At 42.3% G+C, this 18,254-nt stretch overlaps 1 protein-coding gene across 1 annotated transcript in view; it reads left to right on the top strand.

The window, feature by feature from the left end:
• The first annotated feature begins 586 nt into the window (after positions 1–586).
• The window catches only part of ELOVL2 (ELOVL fatty acid elongase 2), a 57,607-nt gene continuing 39,939 nt past the window's right edge, over positions 587–18,254 (top strand). The window contains exon 1 of the mRNA XM_070747257.1: positions 587–687. Coding sequence (XP_070603358.1) covers positions 685–687 — 3 coding nt within the window. The 5' untranslated portion in view covers positions 587–684. The remainder of the gene's footprint in view (positions 688–18,254) is intronic.

Genomic DNA, 18,254 nt, shown 5'->3' with positions numbered 1-18,254 from the left:
ACAGGAGATAGAAAGCGTGATACCTATTTACACTCCCATCCTCCTAAAGGGAGGGAGATGGGTGGGGTGGTTGTAAAGCGCTGCTAAGTGGCTCCCTCGGCCGAGCCGAGAGAGCAAAAGGGGTCAAGTTCAAATGGGCGCGAGAGAAACTGATGCCCACGCCTCAAGATCCAGGCGGCCAGAGAATCCCACGGGGGGAACGGGGGACATCAGGTAGCTCCAGTCCTTGCAGCCCAGAGATGCTATGATAACCCCTCACATACACACACATACCCGCTGCCAGTATTCAGGCCGGTGTTGTTCCTGCCAAGACCCCCACTCCCTCCGTCAGGGAGCGAGGAATCTCTGCCCCCTCCCTAGCTCCGCCCCCGCCTCCAAAGTCCCCGCCTGCTCCTTGCGGTGGCGAAGAAGAGGAGGGGGAGGACGGGAGGGGGGGATGGTACGGTCACAGCTTTGCTTAAGCTGCAGAAAGGGAGGAAGCGGCAGAAAAAAGCAGAGGCGGCTAACACTCGCCTGAGCGGCACCTGCCAGCCAGTCAACGGAACCGAGGAGGGCGGCGAGCATCTTCCCCGCCGCCTCTCCCTTGCCTGCCTTTCCCGCCGTTGGAGGCGACAGCAGCGGACGCGGTCGGGAGGAACCACCTGTGCCCGGTCGCCCACCGACCCCTCCCTTCTCGGCGGCAAGATGGTGAGTGAAAGGGACCACCGGCCTCTTGCTAGCTTAGCCGGCTGGCTTTTTCGAACTAGGGGGGTGGGGAGAGCGGGCCTCGGACCGGGATGGCCGCCCTGGCTTTGAAGGATGGAAAAAGGGAGGCAAAGCGAGCCGGCCTCGGTCTGAATGGCGCCTCCCACCCTCCACTCGCTCCGGCTGGTCCCTGGGTCACAATTGCTTTGCACCGGTGCAGGCAGATCTGCCAATACATACAACCTCCATTCATTCCTGTCAGATATCTCTACAATGCTGGTTATATCAGCTCTCTTTCTCCCTCCCCCCATTTCTCTCTCTCTCTCACACACACACACACACATACACACACACACACACACACACACACACACTGTCCATACAGGGATCTTATTATCTTACATTTATCACATCATCTATTCTTTTTGTGTGTGACCTGCCTGTTCCCTTGCCTTTTTATGTGCCTGTGTGTGCGCCTACACACACACACACACACACACAATATTCTCTCTCACACCCACTCATACTTGTATTCTTTCAATCATTTCCCTCAAAAAAGCACCAATTTCTTTTCCATAGTCCTGGGTCCCTTTGGCTCCTCTGCCCCCACCAATTCTGTCTCATACCAACTGTTCTTTTTACCTGCTCACTGTTCATTTTATTTTATTTTATTTATTTTATTTATTTTATTTATTTTATTTATTTTATTTATTTTATTTATTTTATTTATTTTATTTATTTTATTTATTTTATTTATTTTATTTATTTTATTTATTTTATTTATTTTATTTATTTTATTATTTTATTTTATTTTATTTTATTTATTTTATTTATTTTATTTATTTTATTTATTTTATTTATTTTATTTCATTTTATTTATTTATTTATTTATTTATTCATTCATTCATTCATTCATTCATCTGTTTATTTATTTGTTTGTTTGTCAAAATGCTACAAGATAATAGGTATGGTATAAACATAAAAGCAAGTAGGTACAGGTACATTTGGACAATAGGACAGGGACGGTAGGCACGATGATGCACTTATGCACGCCCCTTATCGATCTCTTAGGAATGGGATGAGGTCGACTGTAGATGGTCTGAGACAGTGATGGTGAACCTTTTTTTTCCTTGGGTGCCAAAAGAGCATGCGCGAGTGCCCATACCCATAATTCAATGTCTGGGGAGGGCAAAAACAGCTTCCCCCATGCTCTGGAGGCCCTCCAGAAGTGAGAAACAGCCTGTTTCCCAACTTCTGGTGGGCCCAGTAGGCTCGTGTTTCACCCTCCCCTGGCTCCAAAGGCTTCCCTGGAGCTGGGGGAGGGTAATAATGCCCTCTCCCATCCCCCTGGAGGCTCTCTGGAAGCCTAAAATGCCATCCCAGTGCCTCTGTGCAAGCCAAGAATCAGCTGGCCAGCACACATATGCATGTTGGATCTGAGCTAAGGCAACAGCTCGCATGCCAGCAGATATGGCTCCACGTGCCACCTGTGGCACCTGTGCTATGGGTTCACCATCACTGGTCTAAGGTTAAAGTTTTTGGGGTTTGGGGAAGAAACCAGAGTCAGGTGGTGCATTCCATGCATTGATCACTGTTGCTGAAGTCGTATTTTCTGCAATTGAGTTTTGAGTGGTTTACATTGAGTTTGAATCTATTGTGTGCATATGTGTTGTGAAAGTTGAAGTTGAAGTATTCATTGACCTGTAGGACATTGTGGTAGATGATTTTATGAACTACATTTAGATCAGATCAAAAACAATGTAGCTCTAGGTTTTCTAAGCCCAAAATTTCAATTTATGGTGGAATAGGGTACTCTGTTGCAAACAGAGGAGTGAAGGATTCTTCTTGTGAAATATTTCTGGATTCTCTCAATTGTATTAATGTCTAATATGCGGTGTGGGTTCCAAACAGGTGAGCTGTATTCAAGGATTGGTCTGGCAAATATTTTGTATGCTTTGGTTAGCAAGTTTATTGCCAAAGAAGAAGCTATGCAAGATTAGGTTAGCAACTCTTAATGCCTTTTTGGCAACTGTTGTTACAGTAGGCTCTGGCACTTAGGTCATTAGATATGAGTACTCCAAGGTCTTTAACAGAGTTAGGGTCATCTACAAAATTGTGTCCTGCAAGTTTCTATTTTGTGTTCTGATTCTTTCTGCTAATGTGTAAGACAGAGCCTTTATTGGTTGAGATTTGAAGTTGCCATTTATCAGACCATTGTGATACATATTCTAGGTCTTTTTGAAGGGTAGACGTATTGTCGGTGGTGGTTGAATAGTTTAACATCATCAGCAAAGAGAACATAGTTACTTATAATATGATCACTAAAGTCGTTTATTTATTTTATTTATTTATTTATTGGATTTGTATGCCGCCCCTCCCCGCAGACTCGGGGCGGCTAACAACAATGATAAAAAACAGCATGTAACAATCCAATACTAAACAACTAAAAAAACCCTTATTATAAAACCAAACATACATACAAACATACATTTATGTAAAGAATGAATAGTGTTGGTCCTAGAATGCTGTCTTGAGGGACACCGCTGTGTACAGGTTCAGGATTTGATAGGGCTCTCCCTATTTTAACTATTTGTTGTCTGTTTGACAAGAACAGTTACCAATCATGAGGAAGACCAGAGATGCCATATGATTTTAGTTTTCCGAGTAGTTTGTCGTGTATTACTGAATCAAAGGCTTTACAAAAGTCTATGTAAATTGCATCTATTGATTTACCTTGATCGAGTAGCGAAGTCCATACAAATTCCAAATATTATTTTCCTCCTGTAACAATCCACCTTTGACCCATTCTGTTTTATATCTGCCTTTCACCCCCTTTCTTCTCTTTTTGACACCTAGGCCAGACACAATTTGCTCTGCCTGGTATTGTGTACGCTATTCTCATTGATATTCTACACAGTGCTGCACGTTGCTTCCCTTCCTTACACATGCAAATGCTATGCAGGTTGCTTTATAAAGCCTGCTGACAGAAGCTGTCCTTCACCTAGCTTTGTGCCACACAATAATCTTTTCACTGATTCGACAAACTATACAAAAATGCTCTCTCCCTCTCTCCCTCCCTTCCCCCTCTCTCTTACAAGTTAATTTTCCCCCCAGTGGAAAACAGTTATTCTCTTATTGTCTTTGCAGTAGTACTCTCTTGTACTTTTTTTCTTATATGTCTTTTAAAGGCATCCCCTCAAACCTGGTTTATTAAAAACAAATCAATTAAAAAACAATAGCATTCTGTTATAGGAATTCATACTAAAAGAAGCTTTCAAAAATATACTCAATGGAGGGATGTGTGAAGACATTTGATTAATATGGCTCCACAAACACAAACTGACTCTAAAACAAACTTACACAGAAACTGAAGAACTTATTTATCTACTGGCTACTTCCAAATTATTCTCTCTCTTTGCTCTTGTAGCAGAAAGTTTTGAGAAGAAAGGTCAGTTTAAGGGAAGCCTTCCAATGTATTTCTTCTTTCTGGTCCATGTCATTCTACTCAAAGGATAGTTCTAATGTGTAGCCAATTCAAGACAGAAGAGTGGGGGGTTTTTTTAGATGCCCTTGCAGAAGAAAGTTTAAAACTGCAAATCTGATAAATTTAAAATGTTTAAGGTTTGAATCTAACTCCTAATTTGGGCACTAATTAATATAAAAGTTCCGTGGCTGAGAGTTGATATTTCAGAATCATTACAAATTTGCATTATTCTCATGTGGATTCTGCATTAGGATATTTTGGGAGATATTAAAAATGGCAATATTGTCAGTGGTTTATGAAAAAGTAAAGGAAAAAATAAAATGCTTGGCACGTAATATTTGCAGCATGGAAACTTAATCATAAACATTTACCTTAACCAGGTGGGAAAAATTGAACACATTAAATGATTTCTCAATTGTAAGAGGAAAACTGCACTATAGTTAAATGACATTTATTTTGTTTGTCCCCTTTGTAGCAAACTTACATTGCAACAGAACAGAATATAGGCAGCTCGTTTTCAGTGCTCTTCTGACTTTGGTTCTTTGTTTACGGACATTTTGTTACTTGACTAGGTAACATAAGCAGTACATCAAGGACTCCACAAACTTTCATCGGCTTTCTTTCCTAGCCATTTAAAAGAGCAAGAATCAATAGACAGAGGAAAAAATAATAAACACTCAGAAACGTGAAATACCTAATTTTAACTAAACTAAATCATGGGGATATGATCCTTTCACCCTTAGGGGTTGTATGCAACATCAGCAAAGACAGAAGCCTTGTGATTTCAGTCTGTGTAAATTCTCAGTGATAACTGTAATAAGTGAGAATAACAGTAATAGGAATAGAAGGAGCAAAGGCAAAGTACACATTTATTCCTAATTGATTTTATTTCTTAAAATGAAAATAAACAAAAAAGAGATTGATCTTTGCAAGTCCCCTGGAGCAGTGAAGGGCTGCTAAAACTTTTATTACCACACTGTGGGCGTGCTTATTTTGTGGGTCATGTGACCACGTGGAAGCGACTTGTCAACCATGTGAGTGGGTAGGAGTGGCTTGATGGCCATGTGACCAGGTGGGAGTGGCTTGAGATTCATGTGACCAGGGGGTGACTTAAAGATCATGTGACTGGCTTAAAGGTGGCCAACTTGACGTCACTCATATCAAGGGTTTGGGTTAGGGTGCCTGGCCTCTCCTCGTCTCAAAGAGATACAAGATATTCACTATTACTGAACATCCAAAATATACTATTTAATCCTATATATATATATGCCATATGTGTACATACATATTACACACAGGCACTCAAAAATATACATTATCTATTATATTTTATTTATTTATTAGATTTGTATGCCACCCCCTCCGAAGACTCGGAGTGGCTATATGTACACACACACACACACACACACACACACACACATGTGCACAGCTGTTCTAAAATTATACACATTCAACCTCATTTACTGTGATAGGAAAAACTTCCGCAAAGTCCACTTTCTGCCACACATTTAACCATAAACTCTGTACATTAGATCATTACACATACTTTCAGATCACTGTTAGAGCTAGGAAATTTCATGGATTGAGTGAAATGTGGTGAATCTCACTCTTGCTAAGCAAGAACGCGAATAAAGTACAGTGTTCCCTTGATTTTCGCGGGTTCGAACTTCGTGAAAAGTCTATACCACGGTTTTTCAAAAATATTAATTAAAAAATACTTTGCGTTTTTTCCCCCTATACCACGGTTTTTCCTGCCCGATGACATCATATGTCATCGCCAAACTTTCATCCGCCTTTAATAAATATTTTTTTAAATAAACTTTAATAAAGAAACATGGTGAATAATAATCTAAATGGTTGCTAAGGGAACGGGAAATTGCAATTTAGGGGGTTTAAAGTGTTAAGGGAAGGCTTGTGATACTTTTCATAGCCAAAAATAGTGTATTTACTTCCGCATCTCTACTTCGCGGAAATTCAACTTTTGCAGGCGGTCTTGGAACGTATCCCCCACGAAAATCGAGGAAACACTGTACTGTACTTCCTTTCTCTCGGTGGTAGGAGAAGGAATAAAGCTTCTCCCACCACCAAGAGAAAGGAAGCACTTTGTTCGCTCTGGTGGGGCAGACGGCTTCCGCCACGGCTGGGACAGACAGCTGCACATTCAGAGCAAAAAGCTCTGAATGTGCAGCCAGGCATCTGGCAATGATCTGTGCTTTCGGAGCCTCTCCAGCGGTTGAGAGGGGGGTGAAACATGTGGCAGGTGATACTCACAAGCTGATGGCGTCTACGAGGTTGCTGTTTCCCCTGGAGTCCCTGCTGGCCGGCCCAGCTGTGTCGGAGCTCGGCCTCTGTGAGCTCCCCTGAGCGCTTGCCTGCCCTGGCCCGCTCGTTCTCTGGGCGGCCAGAGGCTTGCATTGAGGGTGGCCGGGCCAGGCGGCACAAAATGAGACAGGAAAACTGCACCGGGATGCACCACGCTAATCTTAGCCCCGCCGGGAGAGCTTCCCGCCATGTGGAGAAGGGCTCGGACTGCAGACGGAGGAAAGAGCCCCATGTCCCAACTTCTCCAAGCCAGTTTTTAAAAGGGTTTTAAGTCAAGGCAGAAAGGGAGAAGATGCCGAAGTAAGGTTGCGCTGCCGCAAGGGGCTTGAACTGCTTTTACCTCTTTTCTGTTTTCCTTCAAGACACTGAACTCAAAGCTGGTTGGGCCACCAAAACCTCCAATGCACCTTTGACTCTGCTTCTGCCAGACTGGAGAAGTGGGGGATCCGCTCATATAAGTCAATCTGGACAGTGAAGGGCTACCAAAATTTTTACTACCCCATGCCCACAGCCACACCCACTGTGGGCGTGGCTTATGCAGGATGCCTGCATTTTCTTTCAACATCTTCTAGTGCAAATTGGGTGCTGTGGGGTGGAGCTCCATTTTCGCTACCCCACTGTGTTCCCCCCCACCTGGGCAGTAGCCCACCCCTAAACCTGGGCCTCCTACATTGCAGACCGACCGCAATCGAGGAGGTATACTGAACTGAACTTCCAGCACCACCGTTCCCCGTAAGCTGCGCGCGTGAGCAATAGCGCAGGGGAAATAGACCCCCGCGCACCAATAAGAATCCTAGCGCAGAGGGAGGTAAGCCAATCAAATGGCTTCTCTCCTCAGTGCAGGAATTTTGGGGCGCGCCCCCTATTTAAGCCTCAGCCGGCAGCCGAAGAGGCTTTCGTTTGGGAGCTCCCCAGACCGGAGGTTAAGGTAAGTAGGGCGGGGGGGGCTACCCTTACAGCCGCCGCGCCGTGAATGTCCGGGAGGGGCAGGCGAGCCTTCCCCTTACCGGCGCCGTGCTGGGAGCCTTTAAATGTCCTGGGTGGGGGGAGGGGCAGGCTGGAGCCTTCCCCTTACCGACAATGTGCTGGGAGCCTTTAAATGTCCTGAGTGGGTGGTGGGCAGGCTGGAGCCTTCCCCTTACCGGCACTGCACTGGGAGCCTTTAAATGTCCTGGGGGGCAGGCTGCAGCCTTCCCCTTACCGGCAAGGTGCTGGGAGCCTTTAAATGTCCTGGGGAGGGGAGCCAGGCTTCAGGCTTGCCTCTGCTGCTAGCCAGAGAAAAAGGAAGGGAGAGAGAGAAAGAGAGAGAGGAAGGGAGGGAGAGAGAGAAAGAGGGAGGGAGAGAGACAGGAAAGGAGAAAGAGGAATAAAGGAAGGGAGAGAGGAAGGGAGGGGGAGAGAGAAAGAGGGAGAGAAAGAAAGAAAGAGAGAGAGAGAGATGAGAGAGGAAGGAAGAGAGTGAGAGAGAGGAAGAAAGCAAGAGAGACAGAGACAGAGAAAGCAAGAGAGAGAGAGAAGAGTGGAAGGAAGAGAGAGAGAGAGAGAAATGATAGAAAAAAGGGGAGAAATAAAGAGAAATGAGAAAATGATTGAGGCAGAGAATGACAGGAAAGAGAGGGAAACAGAGAGAGAAGTGACTCTTGATTTAAAGCATATGGTAAAAGCACTTAAATAGCTCCATTTTAACTACCAGAACTGTGTTCCCCCCCCCAATCTGGCCAACTGCCCATTACTGCCCTGGAGGACATGTACTTGGTTTACTTTGAGAAGAACCAATTTGAATCATTTTCAGGTTTAAGAACTCACCTCCTAGAGTCAATTATTTAAGGAGGCAGTTCCCCCCCCCTAATAATTGCCATCATATTATTGAGAAATGTATCTTTTTTCAACACTTCACTCTTTTTTCCTTACAGCTTTTAAATAATAATTTAAAAAGCCTACATAAATCTTTAGGATATAAAATATTTATATGTGAGAGCAAACTATAAAAGAAAATGACATATACAGTATATAGTTTTCAAATCAACCATGTTATCGTGACTGTCAACCAATTCAGAACATATATTAATGAGTCAACTAAGGAGAAAAGAGATTCTGGTTGCTTTTTATTCTCATTCTTAATACAGTACTGTGTGATTGTGTATGTTGGTGGTTACAATAAATGAAATAAAATCCTCCCCAAGATAGCATTAATGATAATGTAAATTTAATATATGATGTAATAGCTCTGTTTCCACAATTTGAAATTTGGTTTCTAGTAATTAAGAGTTTAAGTAATTGGATAAAATATTTGGCATTCACAGTTACTTGGAGGCCTGGTGTCATAGTAGCTTAATGACACTGGAGAGGGGCTTTGCTCCAGCAGTTTGAGTCCTAGCAGTGTGTGACAGGGTGAGTTCCCATCACTCGCCTCATTTTTCAGTTTACCTAACAGTTTAAAAGCATGATACATGCAAGTAGATGTCTAGAGTAGAGACCTCACCTACAAAAAGATATTGACAAAATTGAACGGGTCCACAGACGGGCTACAAGAATGGTGGAAGGTCTTAAGCATAAAACGTATCAGGAAAGACTTAATGAACTCAATCTGTATAGTCTGGAGGACAGAAGGAAAAGGGGGGACATGATTGAAACATTTAAATATGTTAAAGGGTTAAATAAGGTTCAGGAGGGAAGTGTTTTTAATAGGAAAGTGAACACAAGAACAAGGGGACACAATCTGAAGTTAGTTGGGGGAAAGATCAAAGGCAACATGAGAAAATATTATTTTACTGAAAGAGTAGTAGATCCTTGGAACAAACTTCCAGCAGACATGGTAGATAAATCCACAGTAACTGAATTTAAACATGCCTGGGATAAACATATATCCATCCTAAGATGAAATACAGGAAATAGTACAAGGGCAGACTAGATGGACCATGAGGTCTTTTTCTGCCATCAGTCTTCTATGTTTCTATGTTTCTATGTTTCTATTTAATTTTACTTGCAAATCGTAGAAGAGATACAATTGAGCCTCATCCAGTTTTTAACAGTACAAAAAGAAATTATTTTTCAGTGTTTATTTCATCAGGTCAAATTGCAATCAATAGTCTTTCCTCTATAAATATTTTTCATGGCCAGCATTATTTAGGCAGAATTACTTCACTCCTTGCAACTTCTGCTTTAAAATCTGAACAGAAACTTTCTAAATAGTGACCTGATGGTGGCAACTGAAAGACTGACAGCAATTTGAAAAGGGGAAGGAAAAATGTTGTTTCAGGAAATTGGCATTCAATAGTGGTAGTCTTGCCGGATTTGCTTCGGGATTCACTGGGGTAAATGCGCTAGCTGAATGAATTATATTTGTGGTTGTTTCTCTGGGGAGCATTTGTTTGTGCAAAAGATATTTTACTTAGCTGTATTTTTTTGAATGGAAGGTAGTATTTTATATGTCCCCAAAGATATTTATTTGCCCCCAGATATCTGGCTACATTTACTCCAACTAAATTCACCAAATTTAAATATTTATATACGGTCCGATCTGTAATGGGCAACAATTGACAACTACAGTAAGTAATCAAAGTCTTGAATACCTTGAATATGTTTGTAAAATTTAGACATGGGGTGCTTACTGACATTTAAACTTTTTACAGCTAATCTTGTTATAAATTATTTTAGAATCTCTCTGGGTGTGACTGGGTGGGGCGGGGGGATGGGGTGAGTGGTGGGAGGGTGGGGGTGAGCAGGTGAATGGATGGGAAGGGATGAGCGTGGGCAGGGCCAGCCAGTGCTGGGATTTGCCAGTTCTTCGAACTGCTCAAAAGTTTCACTACTGGTTCGCCTGAGCTGGTGTGAACCAGCTGAATACCAACTCTGCCTTATATCAGTTATATCTGAGCTTTTCCAGGTATTAGGAATGGTAGGCTCTGTCATCTATACCAGTGTTTCCCAACCTTGGCAACTTGAAGATATTTGGACTTCAACTCCCAGAATTCCCCAGCCAGCAAATGCTGGCTGGGGAATTCTGGGAGTTGAAGTCCAGATATCTTCAAATTGCCAAGGTTGGGAAACACTGATCTATGCACCTGTGTTCACCACAACATCATTAGCCATCTTGTGACCATGTATCTAAAAACATAACGTCAATCCTGAATTTGATTTGGGTGTGAGATTGTATTCAGTTTGACACAGTTTGGAGTGGGAGGAGTCATAGCTCAGTCGTAACATCACAGCCAACCAATGATGCATGCACATTCCAATGGCGGGATGACCGAAGGAGGAGGATAGAAGTCGCCAAGCAACCAGGTCCCATCCTGGTTGGACAATGTGACGGTGTTGGAAAACTTAAGAATCTGAAAGTTACCTTGGATTGAAAAACCTGGGAATTTCAGTACTGGCTTTTCACCAGTTAGTGTTAATATGCTGCATCTAAATAAATTTGTAGTTCACTTTATGATGGATGCATTACTTGGAACCTGACACATATGTTTATAATTGTTATCAAAGAAAGAATGAGCATAGCATTGTGATCTTTTATGGCACAGCAAAACTTCAGTTAAGGACTGTGAATAATCCTTAATCAGCGGGAACAGGCAGTTCTGGAATCTAATCCTAATCTTTGGGACATAGGGCTATATAGAGGCAACCAGGATAGCAACAAATAAATCTTTTTAAACATAGAACTTTCTTTGTCTAAAGTTTCAGGTTTGAATTGTTGAAAAGTTGAAATTTCTTTCCCTTTTCTTTATCCTGAAAAGGTCTGTTTCTGAACCATCAGAAGTATCCTGTGTTCAAACCGCCCCGAGTCTTCGGAGAGGGGCGGCATACAAATCTAAGTAATAAATAAATAAATAAACTGTATCCAGTATTATAGAATGGATTAAAATAAAAGAAGTTGAGAGGAAAAACCCTCCTCTAAGGGAATAGTTTCCCCGTTGTTACAATTCATTTTAGAACAACCTAAATGACATGAACTTAAAGTATATATAAAAACAATGGTACATTAATTTACCAACTGAATATATTAATAATTAATATTTATTCTTGGGTCTTCAGATGGAAAAAGATAGGGAAAAATTGTACCCTTAAGTACCTAGCTTTGACTGGTTGATTCCTATTTTGTTAATCGCAGCTAATTTACTAAGCTTGAATATCTATGTGCTTTATTAATCTTATGCGCCTTCATTGTCCTTATGTACCTTCAATCCATACTATTAGTAATGGGCGAACCCAACGGTGTTCGGGTTCGGCAAGTTCGGACGAACTTTATGCAAAATTCGGCCGAACCCGAACCACACCCGAACCCGAACAGTGAATCCCAGCAAGAGATTCCGGGAGGGGAGCTTTGACGTCACGTATACCGGCTGGTTGCTAAGGATGCCAAGGTGATCAGTTCCTGGATTCTATGGAATCCAGGAAGTGATCACCTTGGCGTCCTTAGCAACCTGCCGGTGACGTCAAAGCTCCGAACGCCAAACACAAGCCCGAACTTTGCTCGAAGTTTCAAAAAAAATTGGGTTCGGGTTCAGCATATCGAACACCGCAAAATTCGGTACGGACCCGAATTGTGCGAGTTCGGTTCGCCCATCACTACATACTATGCATAAGGGTCAAGGACAAAAATAGGATTTGCCGTATTTCTTAGCAAGAAAATATGTCAGTGGTACAGCACAATTTGAAACTTCACTGGATTTTTGTAATCTTACATTTTGGGGAGGGGGGGCAATAGGAAGATAATCTCCTACCTCCACATTCCCTCTTTCAGTCTGCTTGTTAGTGGCTTGTGCCAACTGGCAAGCTGCGAGTTCGGACTTTGAAATCAACACCTTGTTGAGATACTTTAGAACATTCCCAAGGGAAGTTTCCTCCTTTCAGTTTGGAAGAACGTTTGTTCTTTTAGTATCAGAGAAAAGGAGCAAAAACATTCCAAGGTCAATTAAGCAGGAGAGAGAGAGAGGATTTCTCCTTCTCTCCACATCTAATTAAAATTGGAATTTGCATGTAGGAAGATTTGTCTGGGTAATGAATCTGAAAGCAGTTTGATTCAAGATCATTGATTCTTGAAGGAAGTTAATTAAGAACTGCATTACGTTTACCATATTTTTTTGGAGTATAAGACACACCTTCCCTCCCCAAAAAGAGGCTGAAAAATTTAGGTTCATCTTATACTCTGAATGTAGTTTTTAATAACCTTTTTTTAGCCCTAATGAAATGCTAACATGATCTTCTGTGCTTTGCTAGCTAAGCGATCTTCCCTTTGCCTGCTTCTTTCATTGCTGCCCCCTCCAACAATCAGCTGAGCCTTTTTTCAGCCCTAACGAGGTGCTAATGAGTGAAACGATCTTCTGTGCTTTGCTAGTGAAATGATCTTCCCTTTGCCTGGTTTTCTCATTGCTCCTTTCTGAAGAGAGAGAGAAGTGAAGTGTTTTAGAAACTGGTTTTTATCCCCAACCAGCTGATAAAAAGCAAGCATATAGGCTCAAAACACGCAAACTAATGTGCTGAAGCTGACCAATGCTACAAAGGAATGGGGTTTGCTCTTATTTAAGTACTAGTGGTTTGTCTCTCAGTTTTTGTGGGAAGAGTCTTGATGGTTCCTTGATTAGGTTGCCTTTTTACTTATTTGTGTGAGTCGATAGCTCCTCGATTGGGATATTGTTCATTTCTTGATTGTTGGTCTAATGTTAATCTTGGGGTCTCATCTGAAGCTTGAGTGCTGGTGAGGAGGTGTTTGGATCTTTTTTTGGCTTTTTTACTGTTTGTTGTTTACGTCAATGTACCTGTTGATGGCTGATGTGTCTAAATGCCAGGTTTCCAGGAATTTTATAGTATTTTTCACACATGGCCTAGTCTACAGTGTTGACAATTGCCCATTTAAATCTATGGTTAAGTCTGTCCATTTGGACATAGATTTAATAAAGGACTTTTCATAATACAGTGGTACCTCGGTATTCGACCATAATCCGTTCCAAAAGTGTGGTCGAGAAAGGGAAGCCTCTGATGTTCCCGGCGCTGCTGCTGCTCTAAGGAAAGCCTCTGCTGCCGTCGCTACTCTCGGGAAAGAGAAAGTTGGTGTAACTGCTTAAAGGAAAAGAGCCCCCCCCCGAAACTGATGGTATTGCAGCCGCCCCACCCTTCCTACACCCTTCCGCTCCAAGCTGTAGGGAGTGGAGGGGCGGCTGCAATACCATCAGTTTCGGGGGGGGGCTCCTTTCCTTTCTCTTTCCTGAGAGTAGCGACGGCAGCAGAGGCTTTCCTTAGAGCAGCAGCAGCGCCGGGAACGTGAGATGAGAAAGGGAAGCCTCTGACATTCCCGGCACTGCTACTGCTCTAAGGAAAGCCTCTGCTGCCGTCGCTACTCTCAGGAAAGAGAAAGTTGGTGTAACTGCTTAAAGGAAAGGAGCCCCCCCAAAACTGCCGGTATTGCAGCTGCCCCCCCCACTCCCTACAGCTTGGAGCACGACTGGGAGGCTGTTTAGTGGGCGGCCAGAATGGGCGTGTCGGATTCCAACTCCCATTCCTTCTCACCCCGTCCCCTCATTTTGGATAATAAACAAAATTTTCTGTGGCTGTTCAGTATCAGAATTTTTGTTCAGATACCGAAGCAAATTTTTGCCGAAAATTTTGTTCGGTATCCGAAATGTACGAGAAAGGAAGCGTTCGAGTACCGAGGTACCACTGTATCTTCTGACACTGGTTGGTGTTCCTTGAAATATTTTTTATCCCAAAGTATCTCAAAATTAGAAGTACTTTAATAAATAAATTACTCGCATCTATTCTATTCTATTCTATTCTATTCTATCCTATCCTATCCTATTCTATTCTGAAAATGGGGCAGATTTGTGTGGGAAAGAAATTTGTGCGCAAATTCAGATTCTCTTTTGTTGCCATCCAGTAACCAAATTCAGATTTTTATAGGGCAGATTTAACCTGTAAAGCATGAAAGGGGGGGGAAAAGTCATTAACTACACAAAACTTAATCAGAGATGAGAATTATCTAATATCATATTACACAGCAGATCTTTTTTCTGTTATTTCGGATGGAGATAACCAGATAAGTGAGGCTTAAGTCTCTTAAAACAAATATATGAAATGATTAATGTAGCTGTGGTGAATCAAACCTTGGCCCATCTACTCCAACATTCTGTCTCATACAGGACTAATAAGATACATCAAGGAAATCTACAAAAGAAGATCAAAGTAACTCTCATCCACCACAATTACTCCTTCATTCTTAGCATGTAGAGGCGGACTGCCCCTGTGTCTGAATTTGGTTACTGAAATTGGTTACAAATCTGAATTTGATTGTTGGATGGCAACAAAAGAGAACATGAGTTTGCACAAAAAATCCTTTCCCATGCAAAGCAGTAGTGCACTATTCACAGACCTGCCCTAGCGTTCAACATATCATTTTGGGCCAATATACTGTATCCCATTAGTTAATTAGATCCTTCATAAAGATGTATCTTCTCATTAATTTTAAACAACAGATAACACTCTAAATATAATATCATGGGACATTTTTAAAAAAGCGATAGCCCTTAGACTTCTATACTGCTCCACGGTGCTTTACAGCAGTGTTTCCCAACCTTGGCAACTTGAAGATACCTGGACTTCAACTCCCAGAATTCCCCAGCCAGCATTCGCTGGCTGGGGAATTCTGGGAGTTGAAGTCCAGATATCTTCAAGTTGCCAAGGTTGGGAAACACTGCTTTACAGCACTCTCTAAGCCAGGGTGCCTAACCTTTTGGACCTCAGGGACCACTAAGTCCCGCAGATCACTAATATGATATTTTAAAAAGATAAATACATTTGTAAAATAATGATCAGAGAACTTCCATAACATAATTATAAATGCTTACTTAATCATTACAAAATCTTTAAAGGTTGTATAATGTAACAAAATGATTAAAGGTAGTGTAATTATTCCAAAATAATTGAAGCTTATTTGACAGTGGCTTGCTGATGTTGTTGGGAAAATGAGTCCCATATTCCAGAGCTGTAGCTGTAGTCTCTTCCCTCCCCTCCCCTCCCCTCCTCCTTTCCCTTCCTTTCCTTTCCTCTCCTCTTCCTGCTTTCCTTTCCTTTCTCCTTCCTGGACTGGATTAATTGCTCTCAGCCATATCTGGCCCAGAGGCCAAGATTTCTCTACCGATTGGTGACCTGTGCTCTAAGCAGTTTACAAAGTCAGCATGTTGCCCCCAACAATCTGTATCCTCATTTTAAACACCTTGGAAGGACAAAAGGATGGGTCAACCTTGAGCCTCTGAGAATCAAATTGCTGGCAGTCAGCGCAATTACCCTGGAATACTGCATTAGAGCTACTGCACCACCTCGGCTGTAAACCTTAACCCTACTTCTTATTCACCTATTCTTTATCATGCATAAATGTATAAGCTTCATAACTCTTCATAAGCATATTTAAGCCAAAAAGCCTCAACTTTTGGATCTTGTACTTGTATACAGTAAAGTATTCAAGCCGATCGTCATCTTGCTTGCTCCCAAATGCATCTCCTATATGTTCATGATATACATGCTGACCAGAACTATGCTAAGTATTTTAGGTGGGGTTGCACCATAGATTTAGATAGGGACATCATAGTTTAATCTGATATATAGAAACATAGAAACATAGAAGTCTGACGGCAGAAAAAGACCTCATGGTCCATCTAGTCTGCCCTTATGCTATTTTCTGTATTTTATCTTAGGATGGATATATGTTTATCCAGGCATGTTTAAATTCAGTTACTGTGGATTTATCTGCCACGTCTGCTGGAAGTTTGTTCCAAGGATCTACTACTCTTTCAGTAAAATAATATTTTCTCATGTTGCTTTTGATCTTTCTCCCAACTAACTTCAGATTGTGTCCCCTTGTTCTTGTGTTCACTTTCCTATTAAAAACACTTCCCTCCTGGACCTTATTTAACCCTTTAACATGTCCAGTCAACGAAGCAGTGGAAGTGATGTGCCAGTGCCTGAGGCTGTTGGGGCCTGAATGGGTGTTAACAAACTCAAACTCAACCCAGACAAGACGGAGTGGCTGTGGGTTTTGCCTCCCAAGGACAATTCTATCTGTCCGTCCATTACCCTGGGGGGGGGACTTATTGACCCCCTCAGAGAGGGTCCGCAACTTGGGCGTCCTCCTCGATCCACAGCTCACATTAGAGAAACACCTTTCAGCTGTGGCGAGGGAGGCGTTTGCCCAGGTTCGCCTGGTGCGCCAGTTGCAGCCCTATTTGGACCAGGAGTCATTGCTCACAGTCACTCATTCCCTCATCACCTCGAGGCTCGACTACTGTAACGCTCTCTACATGGGGCTACCTTTGAAAAGTGTTCGGAAACTTCAGATCGTGCAGAATGCAGCTGCAAGAGCAATTATGGGCTTCTCTAAGTATGCCCATATTACTCCAACACTCCGCAGTCTGCATTGGTTGCCGATCAGTTTCCGGTCACAATTCAAAGTGTTAGTTATGACCTATAAAGCCCTTCATGGCACCGGACCAGAATATCTTCAGGACCGCCTCCTGCCGCACGAATCCCAGAGACCGGTTAGGTCCCACAGAGTCGGCCTTCTTCGGGTCCCGTCGACTAAACAATGCTGTCTGGCGGAACCCAGGGGAAGAGCCTTCTCTGTGGGAGCCCCGACCCTCTGGAACCAGCTCCCCCCTGAGATTAGGATTGCCCCCTCCCTCCCTGCCTTTTGTAAACTCCTTAAGACCCACCTCTGCCATCAGGCATGGGGAACTAAAACATCTCCCCCTTGCCCATGTTGTTTTGCCATTTGATTGATTGACTGTGTGCCTGGTTTTTTTAATATATACAGTATTGGGACTGTTTTATGAATTTATTAATTTTAAATTGTAATTAGGTTGGTGGGCATTGGATTTGTTATTATGTACTGTTTTTTATTATTGTTGTGAGCCGCCCCGAGTTTGCGGAGAGGGGCGGCATATAAATCCAATAAATCTAATCTAATCTAATCTAATCTAAATGTTTCGATCATGTCCCCCCTTTTCCTTCTGTCCCCCAGACTATACAGATTGAGTTCATTAAGTCTTTCCTGATATGTTTTATGCTTAAGACCTTCCACCATTCTTGTAGCCCGTCTTTGGACCCATTCAGTTTTGTCAATATCTTTTTGTAGGTGAGGTCTCCAGAACTGAACACAGTATTCCAAATGTGGTATATTGTCTATATCTTTTCTAATAACATTTAGCTTGGAGTTTACTTTCATTATAGCTGCTGGACATTGTGCAGATTGTAACATTGTAATATCTAGAAAGACCCAAAGTCTTTTCTTGGTTTGGCCACCAACAGCTAGTCCCCATCATTTTATAAGTGAAAAATAGATTCTTAAGTGCAGTGTGCATCATATTACTCACATTTGTCACATAGTGAAACGGTCACATCAGTTATTTGCTCAATATGCAAACTGTTTTTCACTCCAGTTTTAATGTATTGAAAACATTTCCTGCAGCGCTGTTTAAATCAGCCAATTGAAGGGTCTTTTTAGCCTCACCTGGTTACAATTGTGCTAATATCTGCGGACCAGAGGTGGGTTCCTCCTGGTTCAGACTGAACTGGTAGTAAACCGCTGGTGATGTCACGATGACATCATGGAACCAGTTTGGTCAGCGCCAGTCCATGAGTGGCACCATATTTTTAAAAATCATTTTTTTTCGTTTGCACATATACAGAAGCAGAGTTTCGGGCACTGCACATACGTTGCTATCTTGTTTTTGTTTTTTGTTTTTTAAAAAAATTAATTTTATTGAACATATACATT

The sequence above is a fragment of the Erythrolamprus reginae genome, chromosome 3 (assembly GCF_031021105.1).
Source record: "Erythrolamprus reginae isolate rEryReg1 chromosome 3, rEryReg1.hap1, whole genome shotgun sequence".
NCBI lineage: Eukaryota > Metazoa > Chordata > Lepidosauria > Squamata > Dipsadidae > Erythrolamprus > Erythrolamprus reginae.
This window is presented reverse-complemented; position numbering and strand designations above follow the sequence as displayed.